This window comes from Ambystoma mexicanum, chromosome 5p, assembly GCF_040938575.1.
Source record: "Ambystoma mexicanum isolate Mex_15411 chromosome 5p, UKY_AmexF1_1, whole genome shotgun sequence".
Classification (NCBI taxonomy): Eukaryota; Metazoa; Chordata; class Amphibia; order Caudata; family Ambystomatidae; genus Ambystoma; species Ambystoma mexicanum.
This window is the reverse complement of record NC_090930.1, coordinates 659,358,805-659,382,604: the sequence shown is the minus strand read 5'-3', so window position 1 is coordinate 659,382,604 and position 23,800 is coordinate 659,358,805. Positions and strand designations below refer to the sequence as shown.

Genomic DNA, 23,800 nt, shown 5'->3' with positions numbered 1-23,800 from the left:
AGCCTTCAGTATTCTAAAACGAGATCGCATTTTAAGTGCAAGAAGAGACGCCCACTGCCTAGCGATTCGAGAACGGATTATCTTTAAAACCCTGTCCATTACCTATAGATGCCTCTCCAATTTACCTACTCCTTGCATTGCGCAGAAGATCACGAAAGCTCGCTCAGCCAGGCCACTGAGAGCGGCCTATACACACGGGCTGGTCCAGCCGAAATTCAAACAGGTGAGAGGTGGAAGCACAAGCTTCCCTACAGTAGCAGCAAATCAATGGAACACTCTTCCGCCCACCTTGAGGGCTGAGCAATCATACTCGGCCTTCCAAAGAGCCTTAAAAACGTGGCTGTTTGCTTAACACCAGTGGGGTCTTCCCTAAAATCTTGACGCTTCACTGGCATTTCTTGCATGTAGCTAGTTTTGTAACAGCGCCTGGATGCTCATGGGCTTACTGCACTTCATAAATGAAATAAATAAATTAATAGCACTAAATTAAGAGCAAGACAGCGTGGCAATCCGTTCGCACTCGAAGCATAGAGAAATAGGTCAGGGGATAGTATGCGCTCATAAAAGAAAGGTTGGAATGGTGTGTCGATCTGCTGCTATCATTGGGATTGTTGGATCAATAGAGGATGCAATGCACTTTACCAATCTGTAGCATGTCATTCTGCTGGCAAACTAAAGGCAGCAGCCAAGGAAAATGTTCACTTTCGCATTCCCTCCCAGGTGCCATGACTTGTGAAAGACAAAGCCTACCTGTCATGTGTAAACTATTCTTTTAGTCTAGTAATATGTGCCAACATGCTTTTCACACAAACATGTGCTTCTTCAGGGGCAACATTCCAAGCTATTTCTCTAAACGGTGCAAGAAAAATCTTTAAAATAAGCCATGTAACTGATAAAGGCCCTGCAGAAAGCCAGATTTGAGTGAAACATGTCAGCGTAAATTAGAATAAAGTTATATTTTCTGAGTAACAAGTTATGAATTCATTCTTATTCTTGCAAAATCGTGACACATGGAACGGATGATAACGTGAACATGTGCCTCTTTCTTCCTTTGCTTTCACCATTCACTGCGTGACTCAACCTTCCCAAAAAACATGCAGTGTCCATATTTATCTATACACCAAGCATGTCTCTGCCAATTAACCCCAGCACTTGTTTGCTTGGAAACCGTCTTGGCCCCTGATAATAGCCATGGTGCACGTAATGTGCAAAAAGAGAGCTGGCCATACCACCGCGAGCCATGATTTGGAAATGCCCATGTAAACCCGCCATAGGATGCCAGCAACAACATGACAGGGAGGCTGTACTGCACAATCCGAAACTGGAACATGCAACATATTATTTAACTATCGCATGATGCTTTGGTTCATAGTTAATTCAAACCGATAGACTGGGAAGTAAATTATTCTATGCTGATGTAAACTTACATGTTGTGACTCCAGAATATGTGCTAGGAAGGTCAAAATCAATGTCAACATGTTCCTTTACTGGTGAGAAGAGTGCAATGTAATTTAAATGATGTCAAACAAATGGTTATAAGAAAGAGGCATTATCAGGAGAGGATTTTATAAATACAAATTTATTTTCTATACAGTACAGAAACAGAAGAGTGAGCACAGTGCAACAGTGAATGTCTGTACACCAGGGTGTTGCTTCCCACAGCTGCCCACACACATTGTATATACATCGCAATTCTGAACACGGGTCCAGCCATTTCATTCACTCCATTGATGTGAGGGTTGTTGCTGCCTCGCATCCAGGTTGCACAGTGGTGGTGACTTGCGGCAGCTGGTGCTCTTGGGGTTATTGAGTAGCACGCCTTTGACGCAGCTCATCGGAGGTGGAAAGTTATAGGGCCTGATTTACCAAGCATTTGACAATGGGAGCATAGCTCAGGGGCAACGTGCTCGCCTTGGAAGCAAGATGACACGGAGCAAACAGTTTCGATCCCTGGGTCTGCGCTTAGAAACCTCTGGGTATTAAGCGTGTACTAGATATCATATCATAATGGGATTGCGTCATTGTAAAACGTTTTTGTAAATCAGGCCCATACTGTCATTATGAGCAGCCGTTCTTACGTGTCAAATGGGGAACACCAAGGGCTTTCTGCCGCTACGGTTCCTTTTATTAAAAAAACAACCCACCCAATCTTCGCAATTTATGACCTGATCTTCTGAGACCCATCGGTGTATTCTGCCGGAGTTACACATTTCCACCTGCATACAGTCACAGAAGACGCCTCGGGGGCATTGCTCTGTGTGGTTCTGTAAGATAAGAAGGGTGGAACCACCACAAGGGTGAGCACTGCTAAAAGCGCCCTCAAGGGATACGCCTCCGTCACACCCGGGGCGCAGACCCATTGGGGCCAGGGAAAGATCCACACTGAAGGGCCTTCATGCTGTCATGTACTTACTTCCTTAAGGGCAAGTGCCATCAACATATCCTGGCAACGCAGTGGATGTGCAAAGAGGGGTGGTATGGCAGAGGGTTGTGCTGGGAGCGGAGGTCTGTCAGGAAATGGAAAAAAGGGGTGCAGTTAAAGCTAAAGGGGCACTCCCATGAGTATATATAGATTTTTCAGTCATAGAAGTAATGGCTAGGTGAACCTTGGAGAAGAGCAACAGACTATTTCAATTGTCTTAGTTCACCCCAAAAACGAGTTCTTGTTCCCCTGTAGTGAAGTCTAGTTTTGGAGCAAGAAATACAGTCTGACAAGTAAACAGAATTGGAGAGATTAGTTGAAACATTTCTCCCAGCAGAGCCAAATTGGAGAACTAATTTTGTGTGTCTTTCAAAGCTTTTCTGTTTAAAAAGAATATATGCATGGAAAGACTCCTTTAAATAACCCATTAGATTTTTTCTGTTAACGGCTTCTTTGTGCACATACCATCATGAAAAAGATGTCAAAATGGGTAACATATAATCTAACACTGGCAAAGCATTGATTTAAATTAAACACACTTCTCTCAATTATACTGTTAGTTAGCAGTTGCACTGGAACAGTAGCTGTTCCCTTGACATCCTTGAACTGAACGTTTATGAATGAGTGCAGTGTGGCAAGGCCAAAGACTGGAATGGATGTGCGATAAGTGATGACAGAGCCAAGAGGCTGACAAGGAAAAGCCAGAAAATTGTAAATCTGCACATCTTCCTTGGATATCTGTTTTCCAAGGAACAGAGGTAATTGCATTGTTGTTTTTGATTTGTTCCCTGTGCAAAAAAAAAAAATGACATCTGATGTACAGTGCAAATGTTGGCTTGGTTTGGGCAAGGGCCTTCCTGACATGCTTTTTGTCTAAGGATTTCATAATTGCACCTCATGTACCATGGTATGATCTTAGGTGCTAAGTGACACATAGAATCAAATTATGAGATGTCAAAATCATGATTTTTTAGTGGTCGCTGAAGCTTTGCTCTTCTCAAAAATGACATGTCATCAACACATTTCAGTGGCTAGTTTCGCACATCCTTCATTTATTAATTATACAATTATTTTCGAACTGCTTTTTGGTTTACCAGTTAGCTCAAGAAGTCTAGGAAACACCCACAATTAAAATTAAATCTTCCTTAAATTGTTGTTTTACCTTCGCTTACTTTCTGTTTCGGCAAGGATTACTTAGTGGTTGCTGCTCTGAACTTGTTTCGGCCGTGCTACAATATTTCTTTACTTCCTGCTCTTGAGAAAAAGTAAGCCTGGTGGTGTAACTGAGCATGAAAGCTCTCATGTTCGGCTACAATGAAATAATCTTTTATAACGCACTTAATACCGGAGATCAGTTGCTAAGCACGGAACCAGGATTCAAACCTGTGCTGCTCAAGGCAAACGCGTTTTCCCTGAGCCATCCTCCTGCCCCTCTCAGCCTAAAATGGCTCTTAAATGCCCTCAATCCAAGTAAAAAGTACTGAGCGCATCAGTGACTCCACGGTCCTCTTTAAGAAGTACCTAAAAACCTTCTTGTTTGATGCTGAATGCGGTTGATCGATGTTATCTGACTTTCCCATCCCCTGATAAACCATCCTTGTATGAATTTTCCTTTCCAATATGTGGTTTTGTTCTCAGAGTCTTGTTTCCTGGCCTCTTTTCAACCCTCTTTCATGTGATCTCCTGTGAGCGCCCTGAGTCCTTCGGGTTGGTAGCGCAATATAAAAACTAGATAGATAGATAGATCACTGGGCATTAATATAGCCTTACAGACCTAGAGATGGGTCATGGGAAAGGGTCATTATGCCAAGTGATAATGACCCTTTCCTTTCCTCTATCTACATGGCTACTAGCATATAATGGTAGTAGCAATACATGTTTTGGAGTTCTGGTGAAGTAAAAAATGTTACTTTATAATGGGTAAAGTAAAGAGGCAATTGAGTTAGTAAATCAAATGTGGTTTTATTTTGCAGTGTTCAAATAACATGTTTGTCCTCTTAAATTAAGCATTTTAATTGCACACTTGCTTGAAATGAAACAGGTTTAACATGAACATGCATTTGGTGTGATGTAAAAGTAAACGGTTTCTCTACAAGAAAGCAAAAGGATTTCTCCATGTTTTAGCTTTCTCTTCCATCGAGAAAGTGTCTTCATGAAAGAAATCTTCCCTGTAAATTGCATTCATGTTTCCCTATCTGGCTTAGACAGGATGTTCAGAACACAGTCAATACCAGTAGTTATTGACTGCACTTTAAACATTCTGATTGGTTGAGAGGAGGTCAATAACAATCTCCATGTGCTAATAACGTTTAGGGCATTTAAGAAACATTATCAACCACAACTGCAGGCTATAAGGTGTTGGCACCTAGGATGAAGGGGCGGGAATGCCTGTGTGCCAGATAGCATGTTAGTGCAATGACATTAATGTGTCAACACTACACTCTGTGTCCAAACATTTTTTCCTTATGAACGGATATTGAGTTTGCAATACTTCTGGTTTGGGCATTCTAGTGGGGCAACTGATCCGTCTGCACCATCACTGGCACCATCATTGGCAGCAGTGCTTCGGTCTCTGAAGAGTGAAAAGTAGATAGAGAAACACCAACCTGTTGTATCCTGGAGCAATATTTTGGTGAGGTATTTTTCTGGTGCTTGCCCTCTTTCTATCTCCTTTGCAAACTATACAGGATCCAAGCATCAGCTGCTGGTAAAGATGCAGAGTGATCAGTGGCCTCACAGGACTTCACAGGTGCGGAGGGAGCGGACGCGAGCCAGAGCGGACTATTGGGAGACGAGTGCCATCAGCTTCCGTGGAATCTGCAGCCACATCATTATGCCTCACAAACCCAGCAAGCAGTCATTACACCAGATAATGGACTGGCCCCAAAGCTATTGCTCGGCGTGAATCCAAGCTCTAAAAGTTGAGAAAGGGTCATTATGTCAAGGGATACTTGATCCTCTCAAGCGTTATATGTCTATTAGCTAATGCAGCCTGATTACGAGTTAGGTGGCATGTTACATTTTTGGTGGGAATTACATTAATGACCGTTTTTATGTGAATTACACCCACTTTACCACATATGAGTTTATGAGTTTAACGTTGAAGTTGAGGATTTACTTACACCCATGTGTTGGAGGTAAATTCTCTGCTTCAACTCCAAAAAGTGGCGGATTTACCATGGGCAGAATTACTGCACAGGGTATATACGCTAAATCCCCGAAGCAGTCCTATAGGCTGCAGAAAGGGGAATCAACACTAGCTGTACGTCCGCTGGACAGAGTGGCAGTAGCATTTGCCCAAGTTTGACAATATTTCTGCCAAAAAACACCGGAAATACTGCCAAACCCGGTCAGTTGGCAAATTAAGAGACTTGTCCAAAAATCGTACAGGTCTCCAGTCTAGAATAAATGACTACATCTTATTAGGGTTAATACGAAACAATACCCTGACTTTTTGTTTTTTTAGCAGGAATTGTTCCACTTTTGCAAATCAGTTAACTTTGTTAGATGATTACTATGATTATTTCAATTTATGTGTTTTCTTCACCTGAGATTTTGTATGAATTTAGCCTTTGAATGTGTTCATCCACCTACTGGTGCCAACTTTCTTTGTTACTTTTTGAATCAGTGTAAATATATATGTATTTTCTGTTTATATGTACCCTCAACAAACTATGCTGTATGATTTTGAACTATGTTATATGATTTTGGTTGTTTTTAGGTGTCTCTTTTCCTAATTCAAGTGTATTATCATTATATTTCGACTTCATTAGAGTTTACTCTCACTTTGTTGTACCTTTAGTGACTTTTCAAGCACTAATCTAAGCCCTTTTCCTCAATGATATAATTTTTTTCAAAACAATCAACAATGAAATTAATATTTTTACAAATGTGGATTTTCTCCTTGCTTGTTAATTAGTATTCTCTACCCCCTAAATCCACATTAGCCTCAGGGGTACCCCTACTGTCTGTATTTCAAACCTGGAATGAGGCCCATGGACGTCTGAAACTAAAATGGAAAGTGTTTTTATCGTGGGGGGAAAATGACACAGTCAAGTTACGTTGAATGTTAATTTAATGTACATGGAACTGATACCAAACATTTTGTATTTCATTGCGGTTTTGTTTATTTGGGGAAATGACCTGCAGATGCTGCTCTCTGCCTTTTACACAGCTGAAGACAATTGTTTCTGTGCTGCTTGTCAGGCTGTGTTAAAGTACGAAGGTTTCAAATTAGGTCTTTTCCAGATATTAACGACTTTATTCCGAGCATTCGGATTGGTTGAGAAGAGGCCTGCAATGGAATCAGCATTCATTATAACAAAGCTGATTGGCTGTGACCCAAGCAAGACTCCATCCTGGGAGTTAGTTATGTATAAGGGTGACTTTACCTGTGCACATTCGGACATCCCTTTCCGCATCCCTTGCACTACGTACATTCCAATTATTCCCAAGCATGAGACACTGTGAAATGGGACTGGCAGGATGTAAAAAGTACCGACTGGCGTAGTGACCCTTGGTTGGTTTATCGGTTTGAAGAGGAATTTAAAATTCGTTTACACAGTAGCCTGGCACTGGCACCACCATGTTATTATTGTTATCATTATTATGGTATTTATTGAGCGCGGACCTAGCTCCGAGAAAGAAGCAGCAGAGCGCTTTACAGGGGTACACACCAATACAGATACCCTGCGAAGTGGCTTGGCTTTTCATCCAATGAACAGTCATGTGACTCATATCAAGGGAGTGCTTTTCTCTGAACCACTATGGCTTGGAAGACCCTGTTTTGTCACAGCGCATTGAATGTCCTGGGTCAGGCAGTCTTGCATGAGACATTAATGGGCGCAGTCTCAATCATTACACACGGGAATATCAACAAGGAGCCACGTAGACCTTCAAAGATCTTTTCAAACTTTAAAGGAAGAAAGAAAGGAAAATATCCACTGAGGGAAGCTTTAGTTAGTAAACTATCTTTAATAATTGTTTTTAATTAACTAATTGAGGTCTGATAAACCCACAATGTTGTAGGCAAGCTCTTTGTATTTCTAAAACAAAACATCTATATTTTGATGCCTTTCATTGACTCCCATATGCAGAGGAAGGATAGCTCAGGGGAAACGCGTTTGTCTTGGAACTAAGGCAGCGCAGTGTGACACAGGTTCAAATCCGGATCCAGTGTTTAGAAACCACTCTCTGGTATTAAGCGTGTTATAAATGAACAGTTATACTTATAATTAGATGGTAGCTTCATTTTGTGGCTGCCATCTGAATGACAAGTCTATGGGTCTTTGAAAGCTAATGCATTCTACCAGCCCAGACTTATTTTCAATTAGTCCAATAACAGACATCAAAGCTTGGAATTTTTAGTAATTTTATAACTGCACTAAAATGTCGTCGGTGCTTTCAAATTCCATATTCCCATCACCGACCTTCTGCAATGTCCAAAGTGAAACATTCTTTAGAGGTCACTAATGAACCACTCCCACAGCTTTCGCAGGGTATCCTTCTGTGCTAAATCCCTTGGCATGGGACTTTTTTAAAAGGGGATTCCGTGCACAATATAGGCTGTACCTCTCCCTTTCACACAATAGCCCCTTGAGAGGTTCTAGACTCATTGGGCCTGATTAGGACCCTGGCGGCAGCTGTGCCCTTATTAAGGGCATGACTGCCGCCAGAAATGAATTTTTACCAGGTCCATGAAATGGGCAATTACCGGGACATGCTGACCTAGGTAGACCCGGTAATTGCTCTTTTCTTGGACCCGTAAAAATTAATCCCCATTCCCATTGAGCCCACTGTTACTTTAAAATGACATTCATAAATGTCACGTTCACTCTGCACCATCTGATTAAGTTCATGGGGCTTCGAATGCTGATGCATTTCTCCATCTCTGCTTAGTATTTTCAGTGAGTCTAATAAAAGCTATCAAAACCTGCATCTTGTGTGATTATGACAATGTTGAAATCTTTGACTTTTCACTCACTAAAGATCGATATAATTAATGTAGCTATGCACCCTCCAAAACCCTCAGTGATCCAATTTCACCTAACCTCACCTTTAAGAAGCACGTACCACACGCTTTCTCAAACTTACCTGCCCCCCTCTTCTTTCAGGGCATGCCCGCGAACTCTCCAGGCTTCCACTTCTCCCTGAATCCCACACCAGCCAGGGGTGTTCCCTCTGCCACGGTCCTCCGAGAGAGCTGGAAGTCTCTTCACCCTCTTGATCCTGCTTTTCTTCTCTCTATATCATTACCTCTCTACTCAAGCAGACATTGTGCCAGGCTGGTTTCCATCTTGAGTACATCTGGATGACTACAATGGAAGCAAGACTACTAAAAAGGTTTGCTACATGGCTTCAGTGTGATGATATTGAGAACAAAACTGTCTACTACAAAAATGTATCTGAAAAAATGTCCAATATGGTAGCTTCTGTTAGATCAGTGACCTAGCCTCGCGTTTGGGGTTCCAAATTCAGAAAAGTTGAGCGCTGGCGTTTTTAACTAAAATGTGCATCTTTATGCTCAATCGAGTTTTCATTCTAAAGTGTAAAGCACTATAGATGATGCATTCTCCTTTAGATATGAAGTAAATACATCAAATAATAAAATATTGACCCTTACTAAGTCAGATGCAGGTAAGACACGCGGCTCCAGGGAGGGCTACACTAACATTACTGATTTGATCATCTTTTACGTCAAAATAGTTCACGAGCTGATTCAAATTTATTCCAAATTATTATATATTTTATTTGACTCTCTCACGCTATATTCCACTCCATTGTGTTTATTTTGGTGCTTTGCGTGCTACGTCGCCTTGTGGCCATTTCAAAGTGCTTACCTACCATTGTATGTGACATGTTGAAGATCCGTTGTTGATTGGCCCCCTAAAAACATTTGATTGGACAATTAGTTATTTCAGCTGGAGATTGGAGGACAGGGACCAGCAGAGTGTCATCCGATTGGGGGAGAGTGGATTTTCACCCGGGGGGCGGGCTAGTACCAGTTTGGTGTGCTGTGCGCCCTGTCTGCAAAAGCTTGGAGTACTTTGACAACGGACAAATTCAAAGTGAAAACATGCCATATTGCTCAAAGAAATGAGACAGTACACGTATAAAATGCGAGGCCAAACCAGCAGTTAGTACCTGTGTGCACTATCGTTATGTCGCCAAGACCGAATGATCTACTGTGGTATTTTCTGGTTGCATATCCTGTGCCCTATACATAAATCTGTGAACCGAATTTTATAGCGTACCTAGATACAAGTGTACGTAGGTATGCACAATTACATGCACAACAAATATACATAAGGCTCCTTGTTATAAAGCACCCCTTAATATAAGGCTGCAAGATCTACACGCCAACTCAATCACAACTCTATCCTCATACCATTTCACTCTTTACCACAATCCAAATGCTTCCACATGCAGATCGCTTACTCGGCGGTCAATGGGGGCACGCGTTCTTCCTGCGAAGAATTATCTCACTGATGTGAAATGGGGCAACTTAACCTCAACCATACACAAATGACCATGTCCCCATGGGAATGGGATGGAGAAGACCTGACGTCTATCACTTTGCTGCAATGCGGATCTCATGGTTTCACCTCTGCTGGCGGAGCGACCTTGTGCTGTTGTATTCAAACTCTTCGACGCTCTTTCGTGAGGGCCGGCAGCAACAGCTGAAAAAGTCAGTTTTTCGATGGCTCACAAGACCACTTGGATACGGAGGGGTATCACCTTTATCGTGAATGCAGCTATACTGCCGTCAGTGCTACCTCCTCCCTTGGACACATTCACTGGGTGGCATGCGGTGGATATCTCTAGTCGGTGGCAACCACATCCCAGTAAGCACTAACCCATTCAGAAGGGGTTAGGGCGAGAAACAGAAAGAAAATCAAAACCAGCCGCAGTGATGTGCATTAAATCACAAGGGCAGTACGGAAACGCGTGTCTACCCTGGATGCTTTCCACCATGACAACAAATAGTTAACTTCAGTAATGTTCACAAATTAATTTGATAAGCTTAATGAACCAAAATAATTAAGAAACCCAACTTTTTTAGTTTTAACTGTGATAGTGTCAGAGTTGCACCTATGCTGGACTTTGGCTGTGTGCCCGTTGTGCATTTAACAGAGCATCGGCACCTCTGCATAGCAAGCCGACATTTTACATGCTCCCCCTCTTCAGCATGCTGTCCCTTCCACTCAGTGGCTCCGCCCTCTCAGGTTAGAGCCTTGCCATGAGGAAAGAGACCCGATGTGGAGTTTTCATTTTCGGCTTCTGTATTGGCTTTCCTTGTCCTCCCTTGACTTCCCACACAAGTGTTCCTGCCCAATCATCAAAGACACGTGTTGTGAATGAACGGGTTCCGGAATGGCTCCAGCTGGCACTGAGCGCAATCTGGAAGAGCCCGCGCTTGTGTTCATGTAGCCTATGCCAGTTCACCTGAGATCTTCTGAGATAAAGAGCCTCATGGATGGAGATCCAGTGGTTTCTCCAAAGAAGAACTTGCGTTGTTCATCACGGGGGCAACAGTTGACCGGCTGGTTAGTAGATGGATGCTCCTCACCCAGGGAACGAGTTAGATAAGTGAGGTCATGCCTAGGAGAAACACAAAAATGTCTTATAAACATTGTGGAACATATGTGAGTTATCAAAGCAAACTATTTTATTGCGACTGGAGACTAGTCGTTAACTGAGACGGACACTGACATTTTGTGAATTGTTCTTCAAAGGAGGCATACCAGTGTGTACCATGGATTCCAGAAATAGGCACATGTAATCCAGTGTGAAACGCCCTTTCTGTAATGCATGGGATAGGACTGGTCGGGCAGAGGTGAGGTGAATGCAGTATGAGGGGGCATGTGGAACGGGGAGGAGAAAGGCATGGTGAAGAGCAGGGGCAGGAGGTGTGAGTGGGGAGAGGAGGGGCAGGGATTCTGGGGGTGTACCCCTGATTAGGCGAGTGGAAAGGAAAGTTGGGGGCGGGCGAAGTAATGGACAGCTGTTCCGGGTGTATCCCCCATACAGATAGGAGCGGGACGGTTGACATGATGCAAACATTAATTCTCTTCACAGCCCCCATTGCACGACAGTCCTGGTGCAACAGGAATTGCAAAATAATTCATTTCACAAAGTTAGCATTGTACTGCCATGCCGGTCACTACTTGGCATAAAACGAGCTTTATTGTATCGGTTCGCTTTATTTTATACAGGAGTTAATTGATTCTTAATAATCTGAGTGAGCCCAGGGCAGCGCAAGGATTTGTTCTCCACTGTGTGAAGTCATATTTTCCCAGCCCCCCCCCCCATGGGAATGAGGCCACATTTGCTGATTGCAGTATCAATCTGGCACTGCAACCCCTTTGCTGGTGGTGTACTAAATGACAATCTTGCATTGCCAAGCTCTGGGCAGAGGATCCTTATTAGGTATGTTATGATCATTGTTAGGAAAGATTTTCGTTTTGAAGCTTTCCCTCAATTTACATCAATGCAACACCCAACTTTTTGCTATTGTTTCACACCTCACCTGACCTTTTTAAGATGAGTAAATCCTTTTTACTTCAGTTATCCTGCATAGTGCTGCTGTTTTGGGGCACTGGGCAGCTCCTAAGGCTACCAGTGCAGGGGGGACCCTGTCCTTCTTTGCAAGATTGCTTGGTGGTTTTAAGCTGCACACATCACCGTACAGTGGCATGCACAAGGAGTATACTTTGCATCCCTTTTCCTTTTACTTTTAGTAACTGGAACAAAGTGACTTCCTTGGGCTGCAGGTAAGTTCCAATAGCTTTATGACATCTTCTTATACTTACATTAGGTAATCTTATCAGGAACAGTTACATGGAACAGACACTGGCTCCTATCACCCAGGCAGGGTCTCTCCAACTGCCTGGGCTTAGAACCCTCACCACAAACATTCCCCCACTCACACCATAACATTCCGCTCTACTTCACATTCTTCTGCATGCCCATCCAAGTACATCACAACAGTAACATTAGTATTACCTGCATGATGTGCCTGAAACGGGCTGGTGGGAGTGGATATTTTTCTACTGTTTTTTGTTTTTCTCACGTCCACTTTGGCATTTTACAGTATAATGCCTTTTTAGTACCATATACTGAAAATGGCAATTCTATGCATTTTTCACCCTGTCCTTTGGCCATCTTGTCCTTTGTCCTTCTTCCTTCACTCTCAGGTCAGGCAATACCATGTAAGGAAAGCCCTTCCCCAGGCAAAGCTTTGACTTTCCTGGGCAAACCAGCACTGTATGCATTTGGCAGATATGTGAGCTGGGACTGTCTGATCCCAATCCACAGTCTGGCCGGGGGTATATCTGTTTCTGGGCCGATGTGGGGCAAGAGGCTGTCCAGGATTGGACAGCCCTGGCCAGATTGCATGGTGCAGATCCTTCCTATTGGTTGGCTGGGGCCGACCCAGGCTCAAATCTAGGATAAAAGGAGGACTCTTGTAGCCATTCTTCAGAACGTCATTGGGATCAAGACCTCTTTGAACCTGACATCCTGCATTACCTCCAGACAAGTCATGGAGAAGCCCTGCCTCTCAGGGCCGATCTCCTGAAGACCCTAGTTGGCGCTTCGATCCTTGGACTGGTGGGATCAACCAGTCCAGACCTCTGCATGCAGTTCCTGCCCTTCGAGCCTTCGTAGGTGCCTTGGGACCAACCTGTGTGCTGACCTGCTCCATTCAGGACATCTGCTGTACCGAGTTCGGACTTGGAACTCTGCAGGACTCCAGCTTGTGGTCTAAGAACAATCCTCCTGCTGCTCTCCATCCTGAAGACGGGCCTACCTGGAGCGGTTTCTTTGTGTCCACCATGTGATTCGTCTGCCGCCTCTTGAGTACGTCAATCTTTGATGCTGCCTGTTTCCACTGTGTCTCTGTGGTCTCCTTTAATCATGGGACATGTGGTGGTCTGCATCTCCTGGTGCCAAGGTCGTCCAGCTTCCAACTAACAGTCTTACCAGAGCTCTGAACCATTCTCTAGTTGGACCCAATCCCGAAAATTACCTCTGAACCCACGACCCCTGGATCTCCTGCAACGAGACCAATGATTGAAGTGGGCCCTGTGAATTTTACCTAGATTCCTAACCTCTGAAACTTACCTTTGTTATTTAATCACTGAATCAGTTGACTTACCTGTTGCCTTTGCCATTACTTGTTTTTATCACTTACAAAATGTCCAACTCCCTATCAAAGGTTTGGAGCTTGGCTGCGTGGCACTTGGGCAGTAGGGAGGTCTACTTTGGCAGGTAAGTACTTTTTAAGTAGCAGGGGCTTTATGTTAAAGCAAAGTATAATTGTTTCCAGTGCTTTGCACTGTGTATCATTGTTCTAACCTGAATTTCAATAACTTTGCTATAGCTTCTAATATTACTTGCGTTTTATTTTCACTTGCTTTACTACTAGTTTCTACCTGTTTTTAACTGAGTATCTTATAACGGTGTTAAGAGGAAAGTGTTGGTGACCTCTAGAAAGACATCCCCTGGTAAATATATATTTGTCTATAGATTATGATTGAGTAGTATTACTTACCTGTTGTTTTCATTGCACAGAGTATTCAGGCCTAATATGCTGTATTACTCCTGGCTAATTGGATGTATTTAAGTGCTCTGTGTGTGTCTCCTACCATTACACCACCCCCATATCTAGTAAACTCTAAGTCTTACTGCTCAGCTACTCCATTCTAATTGAGCTTGACTAGACAAAGTGTATTTGCCCTATTCAGCGTATTAGGGGGGCCTTTCAGGGCTGGCTGTGAAAATGTAACAATCATCTTCTGCTTTCTGTTACGAATGTCTTAGTTGTTATTACAGTTCTGCCCAAGCAGGAATAATGCCGCGGCTTGTACCCTCATTTTCTTTTTGGACAAGTCTGAAAGCTCCAGAAGGTGATTAGTCTAATCGCTGACTTCAAATCTAAGGGCTCCATTTCCCCACAATTAAATTATTGTAATGCCACCCAGATCATAGAATGGCTCATATAGAATGGAGTTGTCATGCTTTTAATCACCCCTTTCTATCAAATGAAGCATCTGGCGCTTTGCAGTCAGGCGGTGCCAAATACAGACCAGTGCTCTGTGGACCACCCCTAAACAAAGAAGCCACTTCCGAATGCACATGCAGTGGTCAGGAGCGGGGCGCATTTGTCAAACTGCCAGCTGCAGGAGGGGAAAAGAAAGTGCTTCTTTCATGGGCTGAGGTCCACTACAGTGGAATGCTGTCTATATGTGAACCTTCCTGTGGGTGTGGAGGAGCCGAGGAGTCTCTGGGACCCTCCTGTACCTCTTCAAAGCAACACTCTGTATGGTGCACCAGTGAACAAACAGCACTGGTAAGTCAGAACCCCTTTTGATAACTGTTCTGACTTATTACATCAATGTTTTTGGATGCATGATATTGCATTTCCAGTCACCATCTCTCTCTCTCTCCATCCTCCACCCTTGTACTCACTCACCTATTAAGCTGACCGAATCTGGTAGCATGGTGCATGTATGCCGCATCATATGTATGCAGTCCTCAAAATCATTGTTTATCTTTGTAATAGAGCACTACCTGTGTCTCTATTTCACTTTGTCCCCTACAGAGTGCGCAATGTCCAGAGCACAAAGAAATCACGCTGTGGGACAGTGTTATGACATATAGAACACAATCAAGGTGGTTTACGACTGATGTCGGAACTGACCTTCCTGACGAAGGTGGTAAGACTTACTTATATTCCACCGAAACAGGTTGACAACACAAGCACATATGTAGAGGCATAAATACACACCTGGCTAAACTACTGGGATAATATATTTACAAGTGAAGATTCTCCCCCACTTGCTGTTTTCTTTCGTTGCCACCAAATGATCCTTTTAAGTTTGTTTTTAAAGAAATTGGTACAAGGGTCAGGAATAAAAATTAAACAAAACCAGTTGGGAACCAACACAATTTTAGAATTAGTTTAGACAGGGACAGCCCTTCTCTCTGTCTTTCACCTAGATAGGCAGGCCACCCCCACAGACAAAGGATAGCAGACCAACACACAGAAAGTTTCCTCTGTGCACGCGTTAGATAAGCTAGAAACTACAATCCCAGGTAGGATTGTAGTTTCCCTGCTCCCATTTCCATAGAAACACGGCGCGAACGCGCCGGCGCGCACGGGCAGGCACAGTCTGTTGCAGTATAAAAGCAGCGTGCCAGCGAACCTCGCCTGGAAGCAGTTTTGTAAAATTTGACATTTTTACTTGTTGTTATTAGGCTTATTTTAATCCTTTTTAGAATTGTATTTTTATGTAGTTTTGCTGCTAAAATATTGTCAAGACCTTTACTAGGCTGACAGAATAAGCTGAAGTAGTCAGGCTATCTAGTTTGTAATTGCCGTACCAACGCGACCTGAATCAGGTTTGAAACAGAAAGTTTCCTCTGTGCACGCGTTAGATAAGCTAGAAACTACAATCCCCAGTAGGATTGTAGTTTACCTGCTCCCATTTCCATAGAAACCAGCGCGACCGCGCCGGCGCGCACAGGCAGGCACAGTCTGCTGCAGTCTGTGAAAGGAGGTGGAAGGAAGACTCTACGGTGAGCCAGCTTAATATTTCCTGTAACATTGTAATCTCTTTTACGGGTAGAGAAATTAGGTATCCTGCTGTGTTAACCACAGACTCAGTAGACACTAGAGTTACCTTCTCCCCTTCCTGGGTATTTGAGAGGGTGAGTTTTCCTCCTCCCCTCTCCCCCACTGGTACACGGGGAAAATGAGTAAAGAAAAAGTTGGCAGCCATCTACAGCAGCCAAATGGCCTCCCAGCACATATGCGCCAAAAAAATAACATTTCAAATAGGGTGACAAGTCAAAAAAACAGCCCACAAGCCTGACAAAGCTACCCTAAAAGTGGGTTTGCTGAATACACGCTCTCTAAATAAGCATGCACATAGTGTCCATGACCTAATTACAGACAGGGATCTGGACATTATGTGCATCACCGAAACATGGTTAAAAGACCCCATTGGTCCTGTAGGTATAAATGCAGTCCCAGAGGGTTACATACAGTATAACAAAAATAGAGACCATGGTCAGGGCGGAGGAGTAGCAGTCATAGCCAAAGAAGCACTGCATCCCTTTAAAGCAAATTTTGAATGTACAGGGTGTGATACTATCCAATTAAAGTCAACTCACACACCTAATGATTGTTTGAATATCATTGTGATTTACAGACCTCCTTCATTGACATCGGATTTTGAAAATGAGGTAGCCTTGCAAAAAGTAAATTGATCTCTGACAACTCATCGGCCCTACTAGTGGGGGATATGAATAGGTGGAGAGGGAATCCCGATGATAAAGACGCCATGGCCCTGGAAAGTGCCATAATGACCTGGATTTCCAAATAATAAATAATGAGCCCACCACCCCGCAGGGAAAACAGTTGGACTGGATTTGCACTAACAATCTTCAATCAGCACAGGTAATGACAGAGCCATGTATATGGTCTGACCATAGTCTGGTGACTCTAGAGATACTCCTAACTGCCCCTTCTAAGCAGTTAGAAAACCCACATGTAAAAATGTTGAGCAGGAACTTTAAAGATATTGGAGCAGAGCATCTAAAACCATGTCTCCAAAAGATCCTTGAATCCATCTCAATCAATGTTGACTGCGAACATATGCTACTGAAATACACCCACCATATGCAGGCGATGATAGAGAAGTATGCACCATTAAAAAGCAAGTTGATAAGGAAAAAAATAATGGCAAATGGTACAATGAGCATACCAATAAACTTAAACAAGTAAAACTTGCCAAAGAATGAATATGGCGAAAGAACCAAACCCAGGAAAATAGGGAGGATTGGAAAAGCGCGGACCATGTGTATAGAAAGGCAGTCAAAGAAGCAAAGTCTAATTACTATAATAAAGAAATAGAGGCAGCCCCAAATTCTACTAGCAAACTCTTTGAAATACTCAAGGATTTGGAAAAACCAAAGATTCTCTCTCCTCCACATATTCCTTCAAAGGAAGACTGTGACAGGGTACAGGAGGGTTTCGCTGCCAAAATAATAAAAGCTAGGAATAACATCATATCAGCTAAAGACACCACCAGGATAGAGACCCTCCCGGGAGGAAATCCCACTCTTAACAAGAGGGAGAGATTTAATTTCTTAGCTGTCTCCGAGGAAGATCCATGTAAGGTGATGTCGAAAATGAAACCTACCTCTTGCGCCGAAAACATCCTTCCAACTAAGATCATTCTAGATCATAAAGAACTTTTCACACCTATCCTGACTAGGTTAGTCAATGCTTCCTTCTCTGAGGGATCAGTCCCAGATGTTATAACATTTTTTACGATAACCCCGTTAGTAAAGAAGGCAGGTTTGGATCCCAAGGATCCTAGAAATCTCCGCCCTATAACGAATACTAACTTTATTTTGAAAATCTTAGATAAAATAGCTACAAATCAGCTACAAAAATATGTGGAAATTGAAGAGGTATTACATGTACAACAATCAGGTTTTAGGGCGGCTCATAGCACAGAGTCAGCCATGCTGGATTTAAAGACTCACATGCTGGAGCTGATAGACCACCAGTTACTCCAATTAGCATTAGATAAATTAGTGGGGTGCTTGCCAACAGCACTGGCCTGGTTAGCATCCTTTCTGAAGGATAGGATGGCGAGAATACACTGGGGTGAAAACTTCTCAGAAGCAACTCCCATACTATTTGGAGTCCCTCAAGGAGCTAGCCTGTCTCCTCTACTCTTTAATCTTTACATAAGAAGTCTCTGTTCCCTGCTAGAAAACATTGGCGTGTTTTTCACAAACTACACTGATGACACGCAACTGATCTTCGAACTGACAGGAGACTACGCAGTGGACAGCGTGAAAATAGAAGAAATATATATTATCATTGACACCTGGATGCAGAGACACTGGATGTGTCTAAACAACATAAAAACTGAATTAATGGTGTTTGGATCAAAACAGGCTGGGTCCAAGCTGAACGCCCAATACACGGCATTCCACATTAAAGAAGCCATCATACCAGTAGTATCTAAGGTAAACATTCTGGGTATGATGGTGGAAGCCTCTTGAGGCTCCGGAGCACAGGTTAACTATCTATACAAAAACAACATGTACTACCTGCGCCTTCTGAGAGCAATTATACCCTTCATTAACGAGACAAATTCGGCTACCATCGCTAGAGCAATCTTGCTGTCTTGTTTGGATTACGGAAATGCATTGCTACTGGGAGCCTCAAAGAGGGAGTTAACAAAATGCCAAGTAATGCTAAATGATGCGGTTCGCATCATTAAAAAGAAAAAACACAGAGACCACATATCAGAAGGCAGAAAAGAATTGCATTGGCTTGAAATAGAGGACAGAGTCAGGTTCAAGGCAATGACGATAGTCCATAGATGTCTATTCGGGAAGGCACTGGCCTACTTTAAAAAACAATTTTCCATGTATGTGCCCCAAAGACACCTAAGATCAGCAGACACAGGTCTATTAAATATACCAGAAGCCTAAAGGGCAACAGGTAGGGGAAGATCTTTCCCTATCAAGGCGGCAAAATATTGGAACGGGTTACCGGCGAGCCTGAGACAGGAAGGAAATTATCTTAGCTTCAGGAAGGCCCTGAAAACCTTTCTTTTCCAATAGCCTTGAAGCATCACTACAGTATTATCTGTGCGGTGGAGACACTTTGAACCCCTAAAGTTTCCATGCGTGAATTTAACATCTCTGCTTTTCCCCGCGCCCTGATGACCGCGGGTTTATGGCACGTTATAAGCCTAAAGACATAGACATAGACAAGTTAGTGCAGTGAACAGAACAGTTTCTTATTTGTGCAGGGGTTGCTCATTTCTTGATTATGCTTCATTTGGTAAGATGTCCCAGTGGATTAATCCCCCGATTACTTACCAGTAATCTTCATTACTCCAGATCCAGATCTTCCTCATCACAGTCCTGATTCCCAATCGCCCTCCCCATTCCTTCTGGAGAGCTTGGGGATAACCAGGCCGAGGGTATGGGTGGGAGGGACCTTATAGAAATGTAATGACTAAAGGAAAGCACCAACCATACATAAACATAATGCAGGACTAAAGCAGTCCTGAGAACCCTCCATGTTGATGTGGGAAAGGGTGGTTTAGAGAGGCGATACCTGTTTCAAACCTCAATGAAGTAAGGACTATGACGAGGAAGGCGAGTGATGAGGTAATGCGTCCAGTGGCAAAATTCAGACATAACCCTAAATTGAATGTTTGAATCATGATAGGAACAAATGAGCTTGACTTTGGCACTACTTGACTTTGGCACGACAGTCATGTATACTGTCTGAACTCTAATGTAACTGTAACTATTGCCTTATCTGTATCTTTGTTGTTATAAGATACGCGCACGGATGCCTTCGGGCCTGGAGCGCTATACAAATAAATAAAATACAAATACATACGTCTTAGCGTTATACATGGGATAAAGTACTGCTTACTGTACGTTATAAGGATAATGTAAACCACAGTGTAGTTCCATGACCAAATAGATGAACAATGCCGAAGGCCGAGTTTGTTTATGAGGTCTTGGAACTCCGAGGTGACTTGCAATATACTTTTTGAATAGGGTAGAGGGTATGTTATTGCTTATAATGCATACCCTTTAATACCTGGTCTCTTACTTAATCTAACATAAGATCTTACAGTTCTTGATACATAAAATTATTCTATGTAAAAATGTCCCCTGACAAAAAAGTTGCTGTTTTTTTCCAGTGACATCATTAAATTGAAGTGCGGGGGACACCCCCGCAACCTCTGTTTAACTTTTTTTATTTTTAAATGGGATCAGGGGACATCCCCGCCCACGTCCCCATACATAATGTCACCATATATAATGCCGCCAATGGCTTTTCCCGGCGACATTATGTTTGGGGACATCATTACCTGATACCCATGAAATTAATGTAAAGACTGTTTGGATTAAAACATGAAAACATAATATGAAGCTTCTAATGTCATGTAGAAAATTTGCTTAAATAAAATGCATCAAAAATGTTTTTGTTTTGTGTGTTAAAAAAAGTTATAATGTGCATATTCTTTCTCTTGTGTATCAAACTCCAGTGGTGCACAAAGTAAGCATACTACCATTAACAGTTTCTTATCAATTAATTATTGTAATGTGTCACAGAATGTTATTATAATTATGATAATGCTAATGCTGTGTTATTTATATAGTGCTTTCGCTAAAGCGCCTTATGTGCATACAAGGAATTCCAAAAGCTTGCCATGGCTTTAAGTGCTGCAGTGACAGCTGGAAATCTGCTCTGTTCTGGCTCAAGCAGTTGGCATTGTGACATCACGACGAACTGTAATAATAATTACAGAGCAGTAGTGCTGTCATTTTCAGATTGCAGGCCATTAGTACTCAACGCGGGACAATTAACTTGCAACAAGCAATCTCTTTGGCCCTAGCCGGGTCCTTACCAGCTCGAGAAAGCCTTTCACTGCCATTTTACATGCACGAGATCTGTAAAACTTTCAATTCCCACCAGCATTGGAACAACTAGCGCAAATTCGGTGGTGTCCACTTTCTATCAGTCAAGTTAAAATAATGATGCAGCATCGGACGAAAACAAAAATTATTTCGACAACGCACTACATTAAAGAAATCTCACCTTCTATCCGCATTAACGCCTTTGATCACCTTCGTCTTGCAGCACACTGTGAAAAGTGTAAGCACACAAGAATCGACCGGCAGATGCAGCCAACATGGCCGCCAGCTGCCCACACACAGAACAAATTGTCAAGTCTAGAGTCATCTATCCTGACACGAGCGAGCTGACGGCCATTTCTATTCGCCACTGCGATGCCCCTCAGCAGCACAAAAGGTAAGCTTCACCAACAGTTTTTTTTTGCTATTATCATCCCGGTTGGGTAATGACCCCGGGGCTTTCGTTCAAGCCCTTGCTTCGCTCTGGCTTGTAGCTGACACCCTGAGGCCATTACCCGACCAGTAATGCCCACCACCCCTCCTCTGGTTCAATTGCTTTAATAGTGATGCTACAGCTAGCCTGTAATAGGAAAATGATTTACAGGCTATTATATGGGCATTGCAGGTTACCATGTATTATATCCTTTTCACGAACCATACAGGTATTTTATTCCTTACAATACATGGCCACACATTGTAGTGCCATTTAATACCTGACCTCTTAATCTAATGTAAAATATTCGACTTGAGGAAGTGCTGCACAGGGCCCAGAGTTGCAAGTTCTTAGCTGCTGGCTTCTATCATTACCAGCAGCAAACATTCACATTTCACAAGGAGATAGGTGCTAAACACCCTTTTGAATTGGAATCCATATATTTATTTTGCCAATACATCTTTCACATCTCTGAGATGCTTTTTCAAAGAATTATCATTTAATGGATGAATTTGTATTTGTATTTGTTTATTTATAACGCGCAAAACCATCAGGCCCGGAGGCATCAGGGCGCAATTTGTACAAGGTTGCAGTAAAATACAGACAAAAATGACAGTAGAAGATTTACAGTAACAGTATATTAACCGTCTTTCTAATTACATAAATTACATAAGTTACAGTGCCACTGGATTAACAGAGGGTAAATCAGAGGAGGCAGGCCTAAGTATGTCAGGCAGAGACGCAGAGCATGTCTTAATGCTGGTCAAAGAGCCAAGATTTGGTTTTGGTCTTGAAGGTGTTGAAAGAGTCTTCAGCTCTGATAGTAGCGGGAAGGGTGTTCCATAGTTTGGAGGCTAGGACAGGGAAGCTGGTGCCCCCCGCTTTTTGAAGCTTGAACCTGGGGATCGATAGACAATGAGTCTGGGCAGTTCTAAGTGGTCGGGTGGTAGAGTGGCGGGATAGCCGACTGCAGAGGTAGATCGGGGCTTTGTTAGCCAGGCATTTGTGTGTGAGGGCAAGTGTTTTTAAGGAAATTTCTATGCTTGACAGGTAACCACTTTAGGTTGGTTCTGGATTCTGAGATGTGGTGGTTGCGGGGGATGTTCAAGGCCGCTCGAATGGCATTATTCTGGGTGGTTTGGAGTTTGTTCAGGTTCTCTTGGCTGGTACCCAAGTAAAGAGCACTGCAGTAATCAATGTTTGCCATAATGAGGGTTCTAGCCAGTGTGACACTGTTGGGGGTGGTGAGAAACGGTCTGCAGGCTGCAATAAGTTTGCACGTGTAAGCAGAGGCAGAGCTGACAGCATTTATTTGTCTCGATAAGGATAGGGTGGCGTCAAGGTAAAGGCCTAGCGTTTTGGTGTCTTTCGAGACTCGAATGACATTACCGTCTATGGTGAATGACTGATAAGATGGCTCAAGTTTGCTCAGGCGTTGTGAGGTACCCAAGATAAGGAGCTCCGTCATATTGTCATTTAGACATAGCTGGTGAATTGTAAGAGAAACGTTTCTTCGGGGTCACTTCTGACGCCTGACTGATGAACATAAAAGCATGTAATGCTAATCCTTAATCGGTCACAGAAACTACATCAAATAAATAAGCTAATTCAAGGGTGTAATTTCTCAGTGATGGTGCTTGAAGAGCTGCTTTAGGCGATTGTGCCAAAAAAGTTAATAATCAGTAGACCATCACAAGAACACGTCTCCCCTATCAGGGCCCTGGGGAATGGACAAGTCTCTTAACTCAGCTCTGAGTCAATTACACAACATGGAGAGACTACAGTGAACATCCTTGGCAGTGACGAACAAACAGGTATTGCCGGATGCGCCTCTCTATATATACAGTGGCCCTCATTCTGACTCAGGCGTTAAGGGGTTTACGGCGCCGTAAACGGCGCCGACCCTTAACGCCTGATTACAAGGTTCCCTTTGCGGGATGGCTTTTAATGGCTGCTTTTTTGCAGCCGTTAAAATCCATGCCGCAAAGGGACCTTGGCGATAATTAAGGCACCACAATTTACGATGCCGTAATTATCGCCTTTCCCCATTCCCATTATGCCCTATGGGGAGAAAATGGAAATGGGGAAGGGTAAAATGGGAAATGGGGATTTACCGCCCCACTCACCTTGGAATGGGGCGGTAAATCCGCCAACCACCATGGCGTAAACATAGTTTACGCCATGGTGGTAAGGGTACGACCCAGGCGGTAACTTACCGCCTGGGTCGTAATGAGGGCCAGTGTAGGCAGGAGAATTAGAGCATCTTCACGTTTTAATCTTTTGGTTTTAAATATAACAATTGGGGTCGCGGAATGATGAAAGGAATGGAGACATCATTGGGAAAAAAAATTGTAAAAGCTTTTTTCTTGATTTTTTCACCATGAGGTTTGGTAACATTTGACTGACAGTGGGTGGCCTAGAGTCAAGGCATACGCACTTTGGTCCAACAGGTGCTTTTAGAGAGTCAGTAC

General features: G+C 43.1%; 1 protein-coding gene across 4 annotated transcripts in view; it reads right to left on the bottom strand.

Moving 5' to 3' along the window:
* Positions 1 to 1,563: 1,563 nt before the first annotated feature.
* The window catches only part of DRP2 (dystrophin related protein 2), a 1,496,582-nt gene continuing 1,474,345 nt past the window's right edge, over positions 1,564 to 23,800 (bottom strand). For all 4 annotated transcript variants that reach the window (XM_069613022.1, XM_069613021.1, XM_069613023.1 and 1 more), the window contains one exon: positions 1,564 to 11,023. In XM_069613022.1, coding sequence (XP_069469123.1) covers positions 11,004 to 11,023 — 20 coding nt within the window. In that variant the 3' untranslated portion in view covers positions 1,564 to 11,003. The remainder of the gene's footprint in view (positions 11,024 to 23,800) is intronic.